At 36.2% G+C, this 23,977-nt stretch overlaps 1 protein-coding gene across 2 annotated transcripts in view; it reads right to left on the reverse strand.

The window, feature by feature from the left end:
• TRAPPC8 (trafficking protein particle complex subunit 8) overlaps positions 1-23,977 on the reverse strand; it is a 50,113-nt gene that overhangs the window by 18,527 nt on the left and 7,609 nt on the right. For both annotated transcript variants that reach the window (XM_065668183.1, XM_065668184.1), the window contains exons 3-20: positions 21,805-21,888; positions 18,868-18,957; positions 17,291-17,465; positions 16,528-16,681; positions 15,333-15,420; positions 13,754-14,001; positions 12,672-12,787; positions 11,167-11,317; positions 9,778-9,878; positions 8,295-8,400; positions 7,229-7,360; positions 5,860-6,084; positions 4,661-4,769; positions 3,759-3,953; positions 3,446-3,576; positions 2,316-2,390; positions 1,568-1,694; positions 410-567 (exon numbers count right to left, since the gene is read on the reverse strand). In XM_065668183.1, the coding sequence (XP_065524255.1) occupies positions 410-567; positions 1,568-1,694; positions 2,316-2,390; positions 3,446-3,576; positions 3,759-3,953; positions 4,661-4,769; positions 5,860-6,084; positions 7,229-7,360; positions 8,295-8,400; positions 9,778-9,878; positions 11,167-11,317; positions 12,672-12,787; positions 13,754-14,001; positions 15,333-15,420; positions 16,528-16,681; positions 17,291-17,465; positions 18,868-18,957; positions 21,805-21,888 (2,465 nt within the window). The remainder of the gene's footprint in view (positions 1-409; positions 568-1,567; positions 1,695-2,315; positions 2,391-3,445; positions 3,577-3,758; positions 3,954-4,660; positions 4,770-5,859; positions 6,085-7,228; positions 7,361-8,294; positions 8,401-9,777; positions 9,879-11,166; positions 11,318-12,671; positions 12,788-13,753; positions 14,002-15,332; positions 15,421-16,527; positions 16,682-17,290; positions 17,466-18,867; positions 18,958-21,804; positions 21,889-23,977) is intronic.

The following is a 23,977-nucleotide window of genomic DNA, read 5'->3' on the forward strand; positions in this document are numbered from 1 at the left end:
AAATGGCAAGCAACAGAAAAAAAGCTTCTCTGCCTGTTCCCCCTCACCTTGAAATCTGGTTAAAGAAAGCTGCTGCCAACTAAAATTTTAAAGGGAATGTAACAACCTTTAAATGGTATTCATTTGGAGGCTTCAAGTTCCACTTCAAAAACAGAAGAAAAAACGAACCAAAAAAACCCAAAAAACATCACCCCAAAAAACCCAAACAAAATCCCAAACAAAACAGAAAAACCCCAACCCAAAAAAAACACCACACACCCCCAACATACATGTCTGCCACTGACAGACCAGAAATTAATTCAAAAGATTTAAACAAGAACAAAGCCTATGACTTCACTGTTAGAAATTAATTTATAAACTCTGGATTCAGCTATTTGCTTAAAACTGCCAATAGAAAGTAGCTACATACCTCCAACAAAGGCATTTCTTCTGTAATAATGGGATCTAAACGTCGATCAGGTCCATATTTAATAGAGGTTTTTTCCTCTTTTGTGTTATTAAGTCGAGGCCCTTGGATTTCTAAATCTTGTCGTCCTCGTACAGATAATCCATTGGAGACAAACTTTCCTAAAACAATATATAAAAATTTTGCTTTGTGTTTTTTTACTAATTCTTTTTTCCTAAGTGAGCCAAAGCTCCCTACTCTAATCTCAAAAATCATTCTGATGATGTGGACTTACTGCCCTTTAGGTCTCTACAAGTGCTGCAGGGTGAGTGGGGGGTTGGGGAAGGACATGGAGCATTAAGGTGAAATATTTATTTCCTTTCCCAATTTCCTTCAAACTGGAAAAGTCAAAAGATTTTTATTTCCTTCAAAAGACAGGCTACTACTCTCCAAACATTTTTGGTTTTGGTTTTTTTGGGGGTTTTTTTGTTGTTTTTTTTTTTTTTTTTTTTATTCAAAAGGCTTACAGTTCATAGATAGCTAAACAAGCTTCATTATTTCTTTCAGACACTGTCAAACATGCTTTAATCCCCACTTCCTCCAAAAACTAAATTTTCCCTGTGAGACAGTTTTAGACTAATGACTCAACAAAACAGATCAAGGAACGTGCAATTAATAAGCCATTTATATGTTAATATGAAGGAGAGAGAACCAAAATAAAGTCAAGATGCTAAAAGAAGTTATATCAGCCAAGTTTAAATTTGGAAATCTGTGCAAAGAACTGAAGTGCAACACTTAGACAAAAATTAAAAGCTAACAAAGCGACAAGACCCAGAAAAAAGTGAATGGTAAAAATCAGTGAAAGTTGTTATAGATTCAACACAGCAATAGACAGAACACTTAAATTTTGATTTTTTTTTTAAATAGTTTCACAATTTCTAGATTTTAAAAGGAACAGTAAGTATGGGTTTGGTAGTGATTATTTCCTTTCTTATGGGATTCATGCAGATGCCAATTCATTAATTTCCTGTTTCAGTTGTTTCCCTTGTTTCTACATTCTTACTTGAAAGAAAGCTTTGCATCGCAATAGTTAAACATTAAACACTAGAATCTAATTCTAATCTGCAGAAACCATGTCTCCCCCTTTCAGTGACACACAGCTTCAGGGAATAATACACTTACCTGTCTGCAATCCAACAGAAGGATCTATCCCATCTAATGTCACAGCACCCTGAACAGTGCCAAGATCATAAACGACTCCCAAAATATGTAGCTCCCCTGTTTGATGGGGAAAGAGCTTTAGTCTTGCCTGTGGAGATATGTTAAATTTTTGTTGTTGTTGCTACTAGAAAAAAAAGGTATTATTACATTTTTATGTCCGATTGCTAAAGACACTCACAGCTATATTTACTTTACAGTTGCATCAGATGTAACTGTATTCAATAACTACAAGTTATTTACTGGATTCAAAATTTCATATACACAGAATTTACCAAACCAATCCACACCTGAGAGGTGCTCATTACATTAGGAAAAAATCCTAAATTATAACAAAAATTAACTTTAACAGAGACAGAATCACAGAATGGTTGAGGTTGGAAAGGACCTCTGGAGGTTATCTTGTCCAACTTGCCTGTTCAAGCAGGGCCACCTACAGACAGCTGCCCAGAACCATGTCCAAATGGCTTTTAAAAACTCCATGGATGGGGATTCCACAATCTCTGGGCAGCTGTGTTTCAGTTAGTGCCCACTGCCTCTTGCCCTATCATATCCTCCCCTCAGATATTTATACACACTGATGAGATTCAGAAATTCAAGTACTTCATATAAATAACATCTTCTGTAAGTTTAAATTCAGATCACAACGAGTCTGAACTCCACCCTGAAGTTCAACACTAAGATAACTTTTGACACAAAGTACATTACTTACCACTTTTGTCTCCTCACTATTAATTAAAAATTCTGCTATTGCTTCAGTTCCTATCATGGCACCATCACACATTCCCTGAAAAGAAGAAACAGCTTTTCAGATACTATTACTCCCAGGCAGAAAAAGTGCCATAAATATTACTTCCCACACCTTTCCTACAGTGTTTGCAGTTAAAAGCATACAAATTTCAAACTGCAGGCTGTTAGGACCAGCAAATGCTATATGCCCAGTTTCTCAGGCTTTCCAAGTTAAAGAAGCAGCCAGAGAGCTCAGTAAACATTTACTTGAGAGAAATCCAAGATTTATCACTACATATTGGAACCATTCCCAATCAGTTTCATTGATACCCACAGAAGTATTTATCACATCATTAAAGTAGCAGTTCAGACCAGACCAGAAGGGAAAGCATGTGGTAATCCTAGAGACTTAGTTATATGAAACTATAACTCTGGCAAACACTTACAGCGCCTTTAGAGATCACTATGTTCCAAATGCTTTTGGCTAGGAAACCAAACTCTTAAGGAATTTACTGTAATATTCAGTATCAGAACACATTAAAACCTTAAAAATATGAAGGTGAGAAGAGTCCTTCAGAGGGAAGTTTTGGCAGTATCAGTTGAAGTGTTAGATTAAACAGTACTAAGTAGTTCATCTAAGTATTCAAAACATTCATCTTAATATGATAAATTTTCTTTTTCCTTCTAATTAGGATACCACAATGTTTCTATACCATAACAGCACAGTTTTTCAGAACACACATTTCACTATATACAAGTAGCTACAGGTATTAGATAATACTCCTACTGACGCTGCAAGTCATTTCTGCTGGTCAGGGCTAACGTGACTTCAAAATAGATGTACCACACATACAGTGAGATGTTGGAAGTATTTTGCATTAAGCTTTACAATACTCAGTACAGTATGTTTGTTAACTTGACTGCTTCATGCCCTATGGATCTAGGAAAATCTAAACAATCCATAAGATAATTTAGTGGTCATTTCCTCCTCCCTGCACCCCTCTCTTTTTTCAGATTTACACTTAAACCAGCTGTTTTCATACTAGAGCATTTAAGACTTAATATATAATCCATAACTGGAACTGTGTTTGAAGAAGGATGAAATTTCCTTACCAGCTCTTTTGTTCCTCCTTCATGCTTTGTATTGAAGTCTTTAGGTTGAAACTTCCACAGCAATGAAAGGTCAGTCAAAAGAAGTGGAACTTTCAGAGGGTTTCGGAAGGACACTTCTACAGTTATTGGTTCTGTTAAGAAGTGCAAGAAAATAATTACAACAGGCTGTCCCCACCACAATCTGAGGTTTCACCTAACTCAAAGGATTCTTGTGCAAACAACCTCCACTAGAACATTGGTTTAAAACTACAATAACACAGGAATTACTGTACAAATCTAACTCATTTCTGAAGTTTATAAGCTATAACTTTACCTTCTATCACAGCAAGTGGAAATTTGGAGTTATCCGAGTAGCGATTTAAACAGAACTGTGTTGGTTGAAAGTTTGAAGGTATCATTCCTTTATTTACCACAGAAACAACTTGCTCCTCAAGTTCCTTCCACTGTTGTGATGATTCGGAGTCATACTCTTGATCCAGACTTACATGCGTAGCTGCCTGCTTTTCACCTAGTATGAGTAAGGCAGTCTTAGAAGATGAGAACAGTGGCATACAGAAGTTGCAAGAGCGCAGGACTGGAAGTTTGGTATTGTTAAAATACTTTAAATTCTCAGTTACTGTCATTTTAATGTTATAATTTAGGTAAGTCAGTGAATTGCAAGACATTTCAAATTACACACATGGAGTATAAGTCTATTTGCAAACTGTGGAATTCTAAGATTATAAAATACTACATGGCATTCCCATTTTACAGATCATTTTTACTTTATGACAGACTACAGCCCCACAACACAGCCTTGGTTTATCTAAGAATTTCCACTCAGCTTACTTTATATTCAGGAATCACAGCATTTCAAACACCAAGAGAAAGTTAACTGTAAAGCTAATTTCAAGCATTGGCACTGGAGTCTAGCATTAATAATCCCTCTCATGAAGTTCATTACAGACTTGCATTGAAGCTTTCCAGCTGCGAAAAACAGTGGAAGTCAGCCCATCGCATATGCAGATTTCATATTTACAAGGAATTCTGAAAGCATCTAGCAAGTAGATACTAAGCTTAAGCTTTTCTTTTGAAATTTTATTTAAGAAGTTACCTGGTCACATTAGGTTTACGTAATGATAAATTTTTATTTTTTTAAAAATTACACCAGCTCTTGCAAATATTTTATTTCCATAAAAAAAGAGACTTTAATCTGATTACATAAAACTTTCTAACCTTCTGCTGGTCTTCGATCATGCCCAAAGAAAACACGGGTTGCTGAGCTGTTAATATATGGTAAAGGAAGCTGTGGTAAGGGACCATCAGGTGATAGCTGGGTTACGTTCTGAGGCAAAGAAGAAAAACAGGAGTGTCATGCCATTATGCAAATACATGATGCTCATCTTATACACTACCAACACCTGAATGATGAGGAAGCCAAGTTATAAGCACTCAGTACTTGAATAAGTACTATTTTTAAGATGGAATAAATAATTTCAATTAATTTTTTGATAGTTTCTTCTGCTTTGACATTCTGAAGTACTATCTTTTCTTCAGTAACAGTTTTAAGTCTGTGTAATCTTTATGGAAAAAGGGAGAATAATGATTTTAATACTACACTCTAATCACTATTGTGGCTGCATGGCTGTTACAAGCTTTATTTGATGCAAAGTTTTACTCTCTAACTCAGAATTTGATAAACTACATTCACCGCACCATTACCATTACACAAGACTCACCACAGCTGAGCTGTGGACTTGAACACCAGTCTCAAGTAAGGTCTACTATAGCATAGCAAACACCACAGAAATTCCACTTGCAAACTTTAAGACAGTAACTAACTACACAGCTACAAGTTGTGTGGTGGTATCAGTACTAAACACCCTACAATATACATAGTATACCACAATCCAGAATCACTCATGAACTTACAGCCAACCTGATGAGTCACTTGATGTACAGAAATCCATATTAAAGAACAATATTCACTACAACACGGATGGGGAGTACTTTATAGAACCAGGAAAGGTGACAGAGCTACCAAGTCTTATTAAACATTCATTTATCATCAAAAGTCTCAAAAATCATTCTAAGTTGATCAAGACAGATCCACTAACTCTAGAAGAAACTGAAATATTATAGGCTGCAATTCAGCCATGACCCTCAAAAGGAAGAGTTCATTTCACTGTAATAAAAATACATACAAAGAGTCACACTAATACATATCAGTGGAACTACACTTAATACACAAATGAAATGCAGCATATTTGTTTTTTTGAAGACTAATCTAAAAAATTAACACATCAGCTAGATAAAAATCCACAATCCTGGAACAAAGCAGGTTCAACAAAAATAATTCAATGACTTGATAGAAAATTACTGGTAATAAAAATCACTGATTACTCAAGGAATAAATACAAATGGAAGTCACTTACCTTATATACATAAAGATATTCTCTTAAAAAGGCTCCTTGCTGAGCTGGAGATTGTTTACTATCATTGATCAAAATATGCCTGAAGGCAGACACAGCATTGTCGAGCTGATGAAGCGTAAAGGACTGGCGACCAATAGTGAAGTTAATATGGTCTTCTGCAAGAGACCAGCCTTTCCCTTTGTAAACCTGCATGGCTTGACAGTAGCAACGCAGGGCATGTTTTTTCTGCAAGAAAAAAAACAAGTTGATTTCTCAAATAATGCCATTGTAATTGTAATAACAGTAAGATTGAACAGTAAGTCAGACAACTCACTGAAGTTTCTACCACCACACCCACAATGCTAACTGTCATGTTTGCAGAACTATACCTCATAGCATCTGGTCAATATTACCTAAACACAGAAGTATTGGTTGCTACAGTACAAAGCCTAGCCTGCAAGTTAAGTTCATGTTTTCAGACTGGTCTAACAGGCAGTTAAGTTAAAAGAGCAAATAACAAGAGAAGACTACTTTTAAAACTGTGCTCTGTGTTGCTTTAGGACTGACTGCTCAAGTCTACAGATCTCTTCTGCAAAGGCCTCAGGAGATAAGACAGATTTAATACATTTCATTTCACTGAACTTTCTGACACTTCCAGTCAATCGCGGTTTAGTAGACACACCTGGCACAAAATCCATGCCAAGCAAACCAACAAAAACACAGCCCTACAGTACACACAAGACAAAATTACCAATTGCATCAGCCATTGGAGATAGCTGCTCTGTTTCCAGAGGGGGGGATGGGATAAAAACCTGAGATGCTTTCAAATTGGTATGGTGATCACAGCAGAGTACGAGCAGTAAATCCTTAACGTCAGCAGATATTACTGATGCTTTAAAATAAGGTATTACAGCAAACAGCTGAACTTTAGTAACTGTAGTAACTGTTCACACACCTGTACATTCACTAAAAAGCACGTGGTTAAGGCACCAGGAAAAACAGGTTATGTAAATTTTGCCATTATTTTAATAAATTAGGAGTTTAAGAAATCCCTAGCTCCTGCAAGCTCACTCAAGAGTAAAAATGCTCCTTTACCCACATAAAAAGCCTTGTATTTCGGTGTATAAAAATCGAGACTGAGAAATGAAAACACACAATACTTGAAGCCTAAGTCAGTGATCTTCAGCATTATTTCAAATTCAAAAGTAAAAGACTAAGTTTCTCAATGCAGAAGTCATTTTCAGAAGATCACAGAGCTGTATATACTGCTGACTAACACAAAAGCATTAGAAGCCAAGTATTTTTTCCAGACTAGTGACACATTTAACATGGTTTCCAGACTAAGTATCAAATTCCAGGCATATTTTCCATGTGGAAAGATAATACTTACCTGGCCTGCTTTACTAAATCTATGGCCAGCCAATATCATATAAAACGCAAACTTTCTAACCATAGGACTTTTCATGTTTATAAAGCAATGGGCTGCCTGCTCCAATAGAAGTGCACTGCGAAGATCTGAATCCTATTTAAAAGCAAAAAGGAGAATTAGCCTCAAAGTTGAATATAAAGATATCAGTGGCCTTGTTTAATGCTAACAAGGGCAGTAAGCTGTACACGCTGTGAAGATTCTTTCACATACAAACAAGCATACTACATATAAATATGATGCAGACCCAACAATATTTAGTTTGCTTAAATAACATACTGCTCCCAAAAGTCAGTAGCAAGCTAAGTTGAAAGGGCAGGAATAAAGCTACAAAGACACTTGAGAGAGAAACTTACTAAACTAAGCAAATTTACTCCATGCTTCATCTGTCCTAAGCATCACACTGGAGCAGCTCGCCACAAAGCTAGAATTACCAGTTAGGCTTTCCTGAAAGCACATAGTATGCTATTACTGTTATGTATTTGTTTCTCTCCTTTTCAAACAAGACACTTTCTGGGCTGTTAGAAGTTAACTTAATGCTTAATTTCCATCAATATTACAGAAGTGTTCTAGCTTTCACTTACAGATTCTAAGGATTCACACCACCTAAGCTACAGTAAGCACCTTAGTTACTTAAACTATCAGGTGCTACTGGTCATATGCAGCCTAGTATCCATTCTGGCTCTGGCAAGCCATGCTAATTTTCTTAACCCCTGAATCCTTAATCTGAAAGTATTCCATACAAGAGACAACACATGTCAACAAAAAGCTGTTATAAAGCCAAAGATAACAAATGTACATTTGGCATGTTTAAAGTAGTCAAGCAAGTCACTTGACTAGAAAGAAAAAGACTAACAGTGCTAGTTTCTTCACTTGTAGCATAAACAGTTTTCCTCACTTCATGCTTTATACCTGCTAATTTGCTACCTTTGGCTAGAAAGTATCACAGGACAAGAATTAGAACATAACCTAGAAGTGTTGGGTAAGTAAAACAAGGGGAGGACAAGAGTGGAAAAAGCTACTGTTTTACCTCACTCGTTAAACGAATCAGAAGAGCAGCTGCCTCTGAGTATTTGCTTTGACTTTTTAAGATTTCAGCACTAAGCAGCACACAGCGCTCAGCCAGAACCATGTTCCTAAAGGACAAATACAGGTGTATTAATAAATGCTTATCAAAGCAAGCCATGGAAAACTTTTCACCACAAATCTGACTAATTTTCTCCACATCAGACTGATGTTCTGTTAGTTATCCTTCCTAAAGTAAAATACATGAAAGTTCATCCTCTGCAAAACAACTCCATACAGACCGACTCCTAGTGTGCTAAATCCTGCTATAAAAGGAGCTTTTCAAAAGTGAAAGCTAGAGAGCATTTTTGTGGACAGTATTGTATTTATAAAATGTCAACTAAAATAATCTGATAAATGACAGCCAGAAACAAGATGTGCTGGGTTGACCTTAGTGGGAATCAGGTGTCCACCAAGCTGCTCTATCACAACTCTCACAGCACAACAGAGGAGAAAATTAGATTAAAAATAAGGACAAGGAGATCACTCACCAATTACAGTTACATGCAAAACAAACTTAATTTGGGGATGATTAATTTATTGCAAATTAATAGCAGAATAGGATAGTGATAAATAACAGAACTAAAACCTCTTCCCCTGACTCCTTCCCAGGCTCAACTTCACTCCTAACTGTTCCATCTCTTACCCCCCCAAGAAGGGGACAGGGGCAGGAAAAAGGAGCTCTGGTCAGTTTATAATATTTCATCTCTGCCACTCCTTTCTCCTCACGCTATTCCCCTGGTCCAGCATGGGGCTACTTCCACAGGGTACAGTCCTTCTGGAATAGACTGCTCCACTGTGGTTTCCCCGTGCATCACAGCTCCTGCCAGGAACCTGCTCTGGCAAAGGCTCTCCACAGGCTGCCGGTACCTTCTGGGCATATCCACCTGCTCTGACACTGGGTCCTCCAACAGCTGCAGTGTGGATCCCTGCTCTACTGTGGTCCTCCACAGGCTGCTTCACTATGGTCTTCTCCACAGGCTGCAGGGATGCACCTCCACCCCCTCCTTCCTCATTGACCTTGGTGTGTGCAGGTCAGTTTCTCACCCCTCTCTCACAGATGCTTTTACCCTTAAGTATGTTACCACAGAAGCACCACCAGCACTGTTGACAAGCCGAGCTTTAGGCAGCAGCAGGTATGCTTTGGAGCTGGGTGAAAACTGGCTTTACCCAACACAGGGGCAGCTCTTGCTGTCTTCACCCCATTACCAAAATCTTACCATTTAAATTCAGTCTACAAGATTAGTAAGCACTTTGCTACAAACAGCATAGATCCCCTTCCATCTTACTAACATCAACTAACATCAACTAACATATCTTACTCTTTAAAAAGTTACCATCATTCTGTGTTCTTGTAGCCATCTGGCACTACCACTGTACAGGGGAAGAAAGTTAAGCCATCAGGTCTTTCAACTTTCATTGGATCAATACGAAAGTAAACAACATACTTGCAGATATCTCGATAGGTCTGAATTGCTGTTTCCATATAATGAGCAGGATATGGTCTAGGAGCTCCAGGCTGAAGAAAAGCTGATACTGCTGCCATTTCCTACAACAGAAAGTCAGTACTGTCATTGTAGCTTTTTCAACAAATTGCAAGCCTCAAAATGCTGAAAAACATATTTCAACAGTTACCAGTTCAAGATCTTCATCTAATCAATTACCAACATATAAAAGCATACAATACACTAACTGCTAAAAGATTTAATACAATAGCTTATTTACAGCTTTGTTTGTAATTAACCAGACAACAATAAGAGTTATACATGCTCACAGAATTACCTGAACACTACGCAGAAGCATTGATTCAGTACAGCTTTACAAGTCAAAGATAATTCCCTACTGCAGGAATAATCTTTCTGGTATAGTAGGACTACTATCTATTATAAGATCACTGTTTTCCAAGTTTTGCTTAAATTAATTTACATTCAGAGCTTCCAAGGGAACTGTAAACATGCACTCTGAATTTTTACTATTTTCCTTATAGGGTGACAATAGGATAGCAAAGTTTTTCTGCAGTAAGGCTAAGACTTGCAGGTCATAAGAATTAGTAATTAGCTCCACTACAAACCATTCATTAAGAACTTGGTAACTCTCCAGGTAATCTAAATGCTAAGCAACTGTCCGTACTAGATAAATGTGTATTTTTACAAAGGTTTTACATCAAGATGGCACAGTGTATAAGAACGCTTCCATAGCTCTATAAAGCAGTTTTAAATTTCGTCAAGTTAACCAGACTACACCCCGCAAAACACAGCTTCTATAAAGTATGAAACCAAGCTTCTTGTTTTTCCCAGTGCTCCCATTTATCTTGCTGAAAATTATTTGTCACTCATACCTGCAATCTCAAGATAAACTAATGAATGAGTATGTGTTTACAGTGATGTTCAGCAGTGACACACTCAAAATATATACCTCAAAGAGTCTTAAAAAAAAGGTACAATACCATATTTATAGTGACATAGCCTTGACTTCCTGGCAAATAAGTATTTCGCCAAAATCTTAAATACTATAAAACTATATCACACCTGGTTTCAACTTATCAGACTAGAAGTTTAAAGACCCATTTTGCTGCAGGTTGCATTCCAGGTATTCTCCTTTTCATATTTCACATTTTAAGAATTAACTCTGCAATTTTTATTCACACCTTCATTCCCTTCACAAAACAGCAGCAAACAGATTTAAGAACACTTTTGGATTTGCTAAAGATACTCAGCAAATTTGGCAAGACCCTTTTAAATATGGAGGTGAAGAGATTGCATTTTGATACCTTCAGACAAATACTAGAAATTATTAGTAAGAGTTCACAGAATGGTTATGTTAAGTATAGTACCAACCAGCGCTCCAGCTGCATACAGCATTGCCTGATCATTTAAGAAGTCTTTCTTTGCTGTATGGTAACAGCTATATGCAAGTTCATAGTGCTGCACCAAAAAGCACAAGTCTGCCATTTTCCGGATTTGAAGCTCCGGTGCTTCGGGTGGATACCTATAAATACAAATATTTAAATTCAAAGGGATAATTTTTACTAACTATAGCAACACATGCTCTATAAAGTTACCTTAATTTCTATTCACAAAGTAGAAACAGAAACTGCACTGGTTCAGCCTCACCCAAAAAAACTGCTAAGTGAAGCTGCACCCTTTCTGCCTTATGCAACTTAGTTTCACACCTCTTCTGATTAATGAGATTCACTGTTCCACTAACATTCAAAGCAGGCATTCTTCTAAGCCAAGAAATACTGAAAAAAGTATGCAGCTATCACTGAAACTGCTCAGTAAGATTAAGCGTTAGAGCAAAAGAGCTGTATCTGAAGGAAAAATAAGACTTGGACTGTTCACCTAGCTGTACTTATTTCTGCCCATTTCTCTTCACAGAAAAAAAAAAAAATCCACTAAAATACTATGCCTTATGCAAAAACACTGGGCAAGTACCTCTCCTCTACAGGCATCAGTCTAATTTTCACTTAGTCAAATATATATGCATCACTTCAATGATTATCAACTACAATTCCACAAACACTTGTCAGTCAAACTTAGTAGGAGGTAAACCATGCTTACAAGTCCAACACAGAAAGCAGAAATTAACAATATATTTATTATGAATCCAAAGACACACAACATGCAAATTTGCAGCTGTATGTAAGTGTCAGGGACATTAACAATGTCCAGGAACTATTTAGACTTTTGTGGTTAAGACAGCTTAAGAGTGCTTTACATGATTATACATCCTCACTCACAGAGGGAAATTACAAAGCATACAAAATGAATATTGTGGTGAATTTTAAAACCTGGTTTTAGTGTAAACTACAGGTACAAAAAGTACAAAATTCCCCTTAATTGAGCTCTGAAACACACCTACAAAAGCAATATACTTAACAATTAACTACATTAAATTACAGTTACCTAAACAAACAAACAAAACCCCACAAACCAAAATACACACATCTTTATACAGCTGTACTGAATTTGGCTTAAATAAGAAAAGAAAAAGCTTGTACTAATTAAAAAAAAAAAAAAAAACCCTTACAACAGACCATAGCTTCTTTTTATTACTATTACTCATTAAAAAGGAGTAATTGTTAACATAGAAAGCTTCACTATAAGAGGATGATCACTCTGTAAACAGTTCCTTTTAAACCCTTTAAGTTCTACTAATTCTAATTCTTTCTTGTACGTATTTAGGCATAGTACTTTTCATGATTTCTCCAGTTAAAGTCTTTTACAATATTGCTGATTTAGATCTTTGCAGTACACCATCAAAACAACACGGGCCCTCTCTCCTCCCCAAAAATAGGTACATTTTCAGTTTAGATCTAAAGGTAAGGACTGACGTTACTTACAGCAAACCAGAAGTATTCTTCAGTTCATTTATACTTTTCTCTGGAACCTTGCTGCCGCTAAACCATTTTTTAGTAGCGGAAAACAGTGATCGACTCAAGCCCTTCCTGGATATTAACTGCAAAGGAATACTAAATTAGAGCACTACACTGCAGGAAATATACTAATATAAGTTAAACTAATATAAAAACCTAAGTCCTAATGGTAATGCTGTTTGCTACACTTTATATTCACTTCTCCGTATCTTCATAAAATTTTTCAAGTGTAAACATGGTCAGCAAACACTAACTCCCAAAAGCCAATTCTGGGAGGTGTTCCTTAAAACATATGATGCATCAAAACTCCTCATACTTAAAGCTATAACCTGAATGAAGAATAAAATGGAATTACAAAGTTTAGGTAACAAACTAGTATTTGTGTTCAAGTCTAATGCTAAATATACTAATTTCATTGTATTAATGTAAGCAAATCCATCTTTCCACTGTTTAAGACCATAGAGAAGAACATTTAGGACCTTACTGTGATGGAAATAACGTTAATACATGTCCTTGACTTAACATGGGCATGATACTATCATACTTCCAAAAAATCATAGTTCAATAGCAGAATATTCAGTTGCAAAAACTGCTGAGATGACAACAGAACTGCATGATGTTGGGTGTCCGTGCATTTCTCCCCTGTCAAGAAGGAACAACTGAAGTACACAACTTTAGCTGTGCATTCTTATGTGGAAACACAAAAAATACATTTTCTTTCCCAGACTAGAACCATCCAGAAGTATAAAATATGAACATTTTTATAAGCAAGGACAAATATCCCTGATAATAGTTCAGACAGGCTTTCACAAAGAAGCCACCTTGCACTGAAGCTTTGTTGATACAAACTGCTTTTAGGAGGTTTTTTAGGACAAATTAAGCAAAAATGATAACTTGTGTTATTTCTCTTAAGTTTACCTATAGTTTTCAATAAGAGCATTAGATGCAGAAGGGAGTACTAATTTCAGAACAGATTTTTGGATAACTGGATTTATACCCCAGCTGTTTTTTCTTATTATGGCACAAAGTGTTTTTAAGAGTAAACTGACCTGATCATTAAGTTGCCGAATTGTCTTCTCTATGTGTGGCAAAAGTCCCCTAAATGTGAATTCCTGTATGAACTGTCTAATTCGATCATGATCTGTGAGTGTTAAACAAGCACCATGAGGTGTTCCAGAATTTGATTTCTTTGAGTCTTGCAATGACGTGGCAGCCTTCGTGTAATCAGTGCTATCTAAACTGCCGCTGGGATGATCCAGTTGAAGTGGGTGAGTCTTAAAGTTATTTGGCAGGCCATCTGTTGAAAGATTGAAACAAAACCTCCAGTAAATATAAAAGTATTTAAACATTTTTTGGTTTAAATGTTATTTTTATTACCCTCCCTCAAAGTAGTTCTTACTCAGAACTCATGACAAGCAAAGCTATTCACCAGTTATTCGGCAATACAGATCAATGCTGAGCAGACAGCACCAAAGCACTACTCCAGCATTGCATCACTCCTGAAATTCTTCAGAAAGCTCAGTGAACCTCAGAAACAACATGACTAAATATGTATATTGGTTCTCAAGTACAGTGCAAAGAATCCCCAAATATGCTGACTAGTATCAACAACATTGAAGGTAACTATGTAAACATTAAACTCAAAGTCAAACATTCACAAAAATTAGAAATGCAGCAATTACAATGGCTCCATTGGATCCATTCACTCTTTTCTGTTTATGTAAGGGAAAAAAAGAAAAAAAAAACAACCAAGCAAACAAAAAGACCCCAACTCATTTTCCATGGCCTTCCAAGCAATCACAAAGTAAAACAACCTTCTCAAAAGTCCAATTAGTTCAGTGAGAGTGGCTGTTGACCACTACTGCATCTAACTATCCAAACTACAGTGAAACTGTCTCAGTTTAAGACTTCAGTAGTTCTCTATTATTTCCTTTGTTCACCTAGCTGTAGTTGTAAATGTTGTAGCTGTTTCTATATAAGAAAATCAGCTTGCTTTATCTGGCCCTAGCTAGCACTGAGCAATGCTGAGTCATGAAAGAAATCTTTGATAGATTTTACTCATGAAATGTAAACCTCAGTATGTAAAGTTCAAACAGCAGCTTGCAGAATACATCCAAGCTGTAAGGCCCCAAAAAAAAAACCAAAAAAACCCCAGCTTTTCTAGGGAACTGCGGAGTCTCCTACATATGCCAGGTCTCACCATGCCTTTCAAATCAGGTATGAAGGATCTGGGCTGAGTCAGGCCAGACAGTGCGTGATACCTCACTTCTTCCCTATTCAATAATGCTTCTCATCATTCACACTAACCACAACTTCTATTATGATGAAAATTACACATTTAAACCTGTGTTATTTTATTGTCAGAGTCTGCAGACAATATGCTTCATTGTACAAAAGATAAGCCCAATACATCAAGAGCCATCTCATTAAAAATGTATCAACCAATTACCACCAATCCAGTAGATCAGCACCACAGCATTTTTCTTTGAACACTATGTTACACTATCTTTGAGCATTTAAAAAATTTACTTCAAAGTTCCCACAAATATCACTTGATTACTGTCCAAGCCATGAGACCACTGTGTAAATCCTACCATACCAATGTTTTGACAGAAGCTGTAAGTATACCTTCAATTTCACTGTCTAAGCCATCTGATATTAAGTGATCACTACTCTTGTTTGAAATGACAGTATAAGAACAGTCTTCATAGCAATCCTGCCGGAGGAAAAGAAAAAAGTTACAATTTTAAGAATACTAGAGCACACACAAGAGTTGGTCAACAGTAGTTGTTAACTTTCAGAGCAATTAACTGAATTATTACTAAAGCAGGTTTGTTTTTAAGTGGTTTGTAAGGCTTTAAAAAGCTGTACTACTGTAAAGGTCCAAGTTATATTCACCAAATGAAGCAAATATCTTCTGGCTTGCTCAAATAGCTTTACTATCAACTAAAGCAAGCAGCTCTTACATAGCCATGCCTACAGCAGTGAAAATATGCTCCCTAAAGCAACACCTGATAAAGCTCATGCAAAAAAAAAAAATCACCTATGTTGGACAGTTGACATGGGACAGAAAAAAGAAAAACAGTTTATGGTGGAACATTACTTAGTGGTCCTCTTGGCTAACAGAAGAGGATGTTTTGACTTCCCAGTGCCAGCTAGATTTGGTAAAGAACTATAATTCCACAATCCAACCTTTTAATCAGAGGCAGTTAAAACTGCAAGTCATTCAAAAGCAAACTCAAGGAGGAATATTTTTGGTCCTGAAGCCAAAGACGGACATTTATGCCAAACTGAACTCAAGAGTTTGAGCTAACACACACACACACATTTGCCATCTTAGCAGATGACAGAACAGACTGGACTGCAGCAAGTTACAAGAAAACACACATATACCTCCATAAAAAAAAACACACCCTCAAACTTCACTGTTTAGTGAAGTACAGAAGATTTGGGGGGAAGAAGGGATTTAAGAATGAAAAAAATTAATCAAAAAGAAGGTAAAAAGTTACTATGAATAGTACACTTGAGGTTACTCGCTTTTGTCAGTACATAAAATACACGTCTCTTATTTCAGGGCTCCTGTCAGTCTATTTCAGACTGACTAGCAGTTCAGCACTCCTTAGTGTCAACTTAAGTAGCATGGAAGCCAGTTCTTAGAGAGGACTCATCTTATGCCCTCAGAAAAATTAACAGCTATGTTAGAAGTATCTTGACTGCCTATTAGCCCATTCTGTAGAAATACACACATAATACTATTGCAAAGTTTAACACAATTAAGACTTTCATATACACCTTACAAATTCTTTTTAGAATACTGTAATACCTGGTTCTGGATAGTGTTTTTCTGAAGGTACTGACTCCAAGGATCTGGTATCTGTTCATCTGTTCCTCTATTAGACACCCGAGAATTTATTTTCAGCAAATAGCAACCCTGAGTTCCATACCTCTGCTTCATCTCTTCATAAATGCAGTCAGCTCTGAAAAAAAAAATAATCAAAAACCACACAATATTTATCCTGTCTTGATATCAAACAATTCTATTCTAAGTGTGTACTGCAACAAACTATTTCAGACTACCATCCTTGGGGATTAAAAGGAAAACTCTCCTATTTTTAAAACACTCCTTTATTAAAGGGTGAAACTGAAAAATCTTTGAGAACCAGTTTTGCTTTATCACTTCATAAATGGATACAGCTCTGAAAAAAATAAAACATTTTCCCTACCTTGATATCAAAACAATTCTATTCTAACTGCATACTGTAACAAGCTATTTTCGACTATTATCCACAGGGATTAAAAGGGAAACTATGCTATTTTTAAAGCAGTCCTTTATGCAAGAGTGAAATTGAGAATCTTTGAGAATGAGTGAGCTAGCAAAGAAAGCATCTGCCTCAAGAAGCTAGGACTAACTCTTTCCATTTTATATGAACACAAACAATAGATCCAAAAATAATGACATCTGCCTTGATAATGGCCAGCATACTAGTTACTGGATCCTACCATATGTACAGTCTCAACAGACTTTATAATACAAACATTTCAGTGAAAGCTTTCATCTATAAATTCAGTAAAGGTAGAAGACCCACCTTTGCTCTTCTCCTGTGCTTACGTCATGCAATAACACATAGTATTTGAGAGTGTTTGGTATAAACCACTTGGGATATAAGTATTCACTGCTATGTTGAATTCGATGTTGTTCTTGAGACAGCTTCAGAAATTGCTCTACTGGCTCTGGTTCACTAGAAGAAACTACAAGCATGCCTAAATTCATAGTTAAGGACACTTCCCAAAAGAATCCAGGAAAAACCTCTGATCATATAATAAAATAGGAAGTGCATAAAATGAGACAAATGAGTACAATGTTTAAGCCTGTGAAACACGCTTTCACAAAAGTCTGTGTAATTAGAATTTGCCCTTAGTAACTATAAAACAAACACTATTAAGCACTCCTTTAACTAACATCTGAACATGAGATGGAACAGGAGTCTATACTAAATCCAAGCTTAAGCTGATACATAATAGCTAATAGTCCATCTAAGATTTTAGATACAGACTAACTGTTCACATATGAAACAGTAACTGAAATTAACCTTCAGTTTTCAACTTTCAAAGACAGCTGGGACTTTAAAGTATCACTTGAGCAACAATAACAGCTGGTATTTATAAACACAGCAATATCATCTGAGTAAAAAAACATGTTCAGGTTTTTACCTCCCTGCAACTACACAATTATTAATGAGGAACATTCTGCTCTGGTACACATACTCACCAAATCAAAGACCTCACCAAATTCAGAGAGCCCAGAAAGCAAGTTGTACTTTAAATGTCATGAAAATTTAGACATCAAAGGCCAGAATCAATATTTTGCCAAGTTAATTCTGCGCAAATGGTTCTCTGTAATGGCTATTAATATACCTGTTCCACCATACTGAAATGATAAAGTACAGTAAAGGGTTAAGAACAGAGCAGGCATTATGAAACCTGCAGTGTTATAATTTTTGTAATGCTAACCATCATGAAACAGTACATATTTTTATTTTCCCTGTAGAAAAGTAAATAAGGCACAAGTTTTCATGGGGGGAGGAAGGGTAGAAAGGGGAAGTTAAAGCATTTAGGCATCTTTCCAGGCTCCTTTTCATCCAAAATAGCTCAAAGTTCACCGATTTTCCAAAACGCCCTCCCCAACCTCCCCCTCCATCTGCTAGAAAAAGCTAGAAAAAGCAGCAGGTGCACCCCAAACAGTAAGCCTCTGTTGTACATAAGGTAAAGTCAACAGATAAGATCTACAGCAGAAAGCATTTCAGGATGAGGAAGTTTAGTTTACAGGTAATTAGGCTAGAGTTAAGTTTTAGGGAAAAAAAAAAACAACCAAAAAACAAACAAAAAAAACCAAAACAAACAAAAAAAACCCAAACAAACCCACAAAAAACAACAAACAAAAAAAGACCCACAAACCAAAAATGTTTTGGTTTAAAAAAAGAAAATGACCAAAAAGGAAAACCCTGACTCCCCTTATTAAATTAGCCTGTACAGACATAATGGTGGGGGGAGATATATTTCAAATCTTATTGTCAAAAAGAGTTATTGCAAAATTTCAAAGCCTCCATTTCTACAGTCAGCTGTTAACAGCCTTCACTAGAGAGCTCAAACACCCAAAGGATACATGCAACATAGTGGTTTAAGAATTCATGATCTGATGCAGGCATGGACTGAAGAAAACATTCTCTGTAATTCTCAAACCAAGGAGTAGTAGCTGGAATACACAATAAGATAGGATAAATTAGAATATTTGGCAACACTTCTATGTACTCTTTTATGAAAAGGAAATATGAAAGACTACACCTAAAAGTGAAGCTTGTAAACTCTGACAAGGTTTGCATGGCAGGGCAAAGAGGGGGAAACAGTTTAAGGAGAAAGCACCTAAAATATACACAAGTGGGAGAAACTGTAACACTTGAATCAAATCATGTAAAACTGAATTGTATCTTAAGTACCAACTTCCTCAATATAAGCTCACATGTATTCAGTCCTTGATAGAGTAACTAACTTTATCACCTCTTTAAACATACACACTTGGGAAAGGGAAAGAAAACCTAAAATTTCTTTGAAGACTCATTGAATTTGCCTCACTAGGGATGTAAAAATTGATTGAAAAGCAAACTTAGAGTATGTAGAGGAATTAAGGATTATTAAAATCCTAGCCTGCCAGTCTGTCTAAAGCTTTTTACAAGTGTTGTGACTTGACAGTAGTCCCTTTCCTCTGCCCTGCTAAAATAAACAGTGCAGCTGGCAAAGCAGTGATCAAAAAAGCTGAAAGCTCTCATCTAAGCTGTACCATGCAATGCCTCATAATGTTAATCTGCCATGTTCAAATGCCCTTTTCCAATATGGATTTTGTCTTCCTAAGCGCAACAAATCAAGAGGAACCAAGTACGCCTGGGACATTCAAAGAAATATGAACTTAAAAATCCTGTTTCTTTCCACTCCGACTTTCATTCAAGTAATGAAGTATTTTTTCTTTCAAGCCTGTTTTATGCCACCTCAGTATTGCAATTCCTTCCCTCGAGTGGAAAAAAAAGACCCCAAAGCAAAATCAACCTGATTTGACACTCAAGTTAACTAGAATCCAGTGTAAACTCACCTGCAAACTTGAAAACAACAATTTTTTAACAGGGAAAAAAAAAATGCATTGAGAAATCATGAAGATATTTTCTTTATATGGCCCCAAGAAAACACATTTCTTGATTTAATTCATGTCAGAATTTCTAATGCCTTGTAAGGCCTCACTCCACCGCCCGCCCCACCCCAACCTACTCTCTCAATTTCTTAACTAACTTCAGTAAAGTGAGTTTCATTTTTACATTGCATTTTACAATGCATTAAGCTAACGCATTTTGCTTAATCCTACATATTCAGGACTTCTTGCATCAGCTTCATCCACACAGAAGTCAGATATAGTCACACTTCATAACTGAACTCAGCCTGGCAGTTAGCACATCTCACATTAAAAAAAAAAAAAAAAAAGATCTGTACAAGGCAAACTTCTAGCTTTTGATTATAGCCTCCCTTGCAACTGCTCTCAGCATTCATCTAGGGTATAAAAAGCCCTTGGCTTTACCAAGTCCTACATGTAAATACGACAGCTATTTCAATCAAGGGAAACAGCTCATTATTAAAAACAAACCATGAGAAAGTGACTCTCATACATATTTTTCACAAGTATAACCAAGCCTTGTAATAACTCAGTTTCAAACCAATGATAAACTGCTTAAGGCCAAAATTCCAACCACATTTTAGTTTCAAGCTGTTTTCAGTTTCCTCTTTCTCTTTTACAGATGAACCACAGCAAAAAAGCTTTTAAAAATCTAACACAGCTATAAACAGGGATCCACTACTTTGTTCTGTGGGATGGAGTTATCCCCCTCTTGTCTCTCTTTCAGCCTATTAAGAACCTTGGAAGTGGATAAAGAGGCAACTGAATCTCCTCTACACAACCACAACCCATGTAACAGTATTCACTCAAGAGCAATTATACGGTTGTTATCATCCATCGCAGATTTTTAAAATAATAAACATGTACCATATTCAAAATAATATTTTAAAAATTCACATTCCATAGCATGTTATTGCAGTGCACAGCAACACTGTCATTTAGGCACATAGACCTTATGTTTTGCTTTTTTCCAGTAGTATATTTCCATTATAATAAACAAGCATAACTGAAGTATAATAGGAAACTTGTTGATATGTTCAGAAATTGTTAAGAAAAAAATCTGGTAAGTAATATTCATATATAACAGCTTTAGAATGCAAAGTCTACTTGATGAAGTTTTGTACTTTTCAGCTACCTGACTGATCAAGATGAATTTCACAGATAACGGTACTCTAGCACATTCAAAAAGGAAGGCATTTAGCAGCATCTTAACAGATATTATTGAAAGGACAGTTATTACTAACCAAAGGCATAAACTTCAATATCTAAAATGGAAAAATCATAAAAATCTGGCTTACAGACTGTAACACGACCTTCACTCTAAGAAGAGAGATCAAAAAAACAATGCATTTTGGTAGCAATAAGTCTTATAAACCAAATGGGAATGTATTAGAAAGATTTTTTTTTGTTTGTTTGGAAGAGTCATTCTCCAGAAAGAACATCAATGTAACAGAGACACAGGTGCTCTAAGCGCGGTCAGCACTTAAATTCCAATTTGAAAAGCACTACTATACCCTGAGAGGGAAGTTCTATAGAGAAGCAGGAAGTATTTATATTTGAAATACACAGTGACAGAATACAATTCCTTAAGATCAAACAAGATAGTGCTTTTACAGCATCAGGTCACTTCCCACCACCACTCTGGACTTACTGATTGTATGGAAAGACCAAATGATTTAGATTAGCAGGAGTAGAAATGTGACTAGAAGAAAAATTAAATAACCATCACCAACAATTTTTCATTTAGGAGGGAAAAAATGGAGGAACACACATCTACGCCAAGAAGAGTGCTAAACAGTTGTAGCAGATGGTAAGGAAAGGTAGATGGGGCACATGGAAAAGGAATAAAGGGCAATTTGGCAAGTTGGCACCAACCACAAAAAATACCTGAATAAAACGTGGATGTGTTCAGTTCCATCAGTGTCTCTTTCCAATTATTGTACCAAGGAACACTAGCTTTAACTGAGCGATCTGATAGAAAAAACATCATATTATTATACTAAAAACACACTGTTGGCTTTTACACTCTGGTAGCATGAAGCAGAAAATCTATACCATGCAGGCCTATCAGGGAATGAAGGTATTTGATTCCAGCTAACCTTAATCATAACCATTTCAGGATCCTCAACATTTGACAGTGTACTTTAACAGAATTCAATATTAATTTCTGGTTCAGCCAGAACTCTGGGCTTGAATAAAAACAGAAATCTATAAAGTAGTAAACAATTAAGTTTATACTTAGATACCATTTTATTTCTGTAGTTGGACGATACTATAAATAAAACACTTGTTTCTAAGATTTCTCAGCCTGTAGTACCACAGTTAAAATAACTGAAGATGTTAGCTGCCAGAAGTGGTTGTCCCAACATTCTCCCTTATCTACACATCATATTCCTGCATTGCTGCATGCCAGCATCAGCATCATGCAGCTCTGAACAAACATAGCCAGGAAAGTGATCCAGCTGAAAACCTATTTGAGAGAAAAAACTTAAGTCTTTAGTGGAAACACTTTTCCTCACTCTACATCTACCAGCAGATGGGAAAAGCAGGCACGGCTGAACATCAGCACCCCTTCAGCAACCAGCCAGGTCTCTCAGTACAAGGATATGGAATTATGAGACTATTAAACAAGTGTAATAAAGAATGATTACTAACAATTAAACCAATTCATTACAGTAGTTCTAAACCTTTTATAAAAGAGAGCAGGATCACGTTCCCAGTGCTAGAAACACTCATACGTGAGCTTCTTAAAGACTATGTCCTCCTTCAGAACCTTCAAATTAGACTGCACTTGATCATCATTAAAGATTAATGAAATACGTTTTAATACTGCTACCCCAGAAAACTAATTAACCAAAATAGCAAATTAAAAAATAGAGTATTGCACATTTCTATGCTAAAAGATTATGTTTTGTTGCCAGGAATGAATGCTTCCATTGGTTTTCCACAAAATGCTCTAACAAAGTTGAGAAAAATAAGTTTCTTAGTAAACACTCATAATTTTCTATGTAGGAAAAAGAAAATTCTTGCCAAAAAGCTAGGGCCTTCCTCACACCCTCCTACAATGTAATGGGATCCAAGTTTCATCATCAATAACACTGTACCAGTGTTTTGTGCTAAAGTCCTAAACCAGGTATCACAAAACTAGGAAGTTGTTACATGATTTTGTCATTCTCCATGATCTTACATGTCTCCTTTTGTCAAATAAGCATATAGCCAGTCCATATGGAAATAAAAACCTAATCATTGAGAGACAGAAGATAGTCAAGTATGACAATTTGCACATCTGAGGCTCCAGCAGCTAACAAGGAATACAAAAGCAGTTATTTGCTTCTACAGCTACAAAGCACAGCTTGATACAGCCACTCTTTTTCTTCCCTTCTTCCAATACCTCACTTTTAAATTAAGATCATTAGACATATTTTGGAAAAGTCTCTTCACTGAAACCATTCTGCTTTCTTAGGGTCTTCCAATCTCTAGAATTGAAGCAGACTTCCCCTCAAAAATATTTCACAAAAAAAAAAAAAAAGAAAGCAATTCACCAATGTCGCAGATAAACAAGGGCATGGAAACTGGAAAAGGTGCAGTTTCAAATAGTCCCTAAAAGCTAGAATTTCCAAGCTCAAGTCTTTTCCTTTTCTATCAATATTTCACATCAAGTTGAGGATGTACCTTATAAATTAGGTATCAAATATGGAGAACTATGCAATTTTTCATCAAGATAAAATACAAAAAAATGTTATCAGTTACTAATTCTCATGAAGCTTCATCAGTCTTTTGCTATAGCAGAGCAAAATTCCTTACTGCATGCTGAACTTTCAGTACAATAAATTACTCATTTAAACAGGACAATGAATACATGCTTTGAATTAAGTATGTACTCAAAGGCTTTAATGGATTAGGGTCTTAGCTGGGAGGAGTTTAATCTTCTCAGCTCTCATGATCAGGTCTCATTCAGTATTATTCACAATGCGTCATCCTTTGGAGATATAAACCCAACATGTTTAGCATATTCTAGCCATTTTGACAGTGAAATATGAAGCACTGAGTTTCATGGCAA

The sequence above is a fragment of the Lathamus discolor genome, chromosome 2 (genome assembly GCF_037157495.1).
Source record: "Lathamus discolor isolate bLatDis1 chromosome 2, bLatDis1.hap1, whole genome shotgun sequence".
In the NCBI taxonomy this organism is placed as follows: Eukaryota; Metazoa; Chordata; class Aves; order Psittaciformes; family Psittacidae; genus Lathamus; species Lathamus discolor.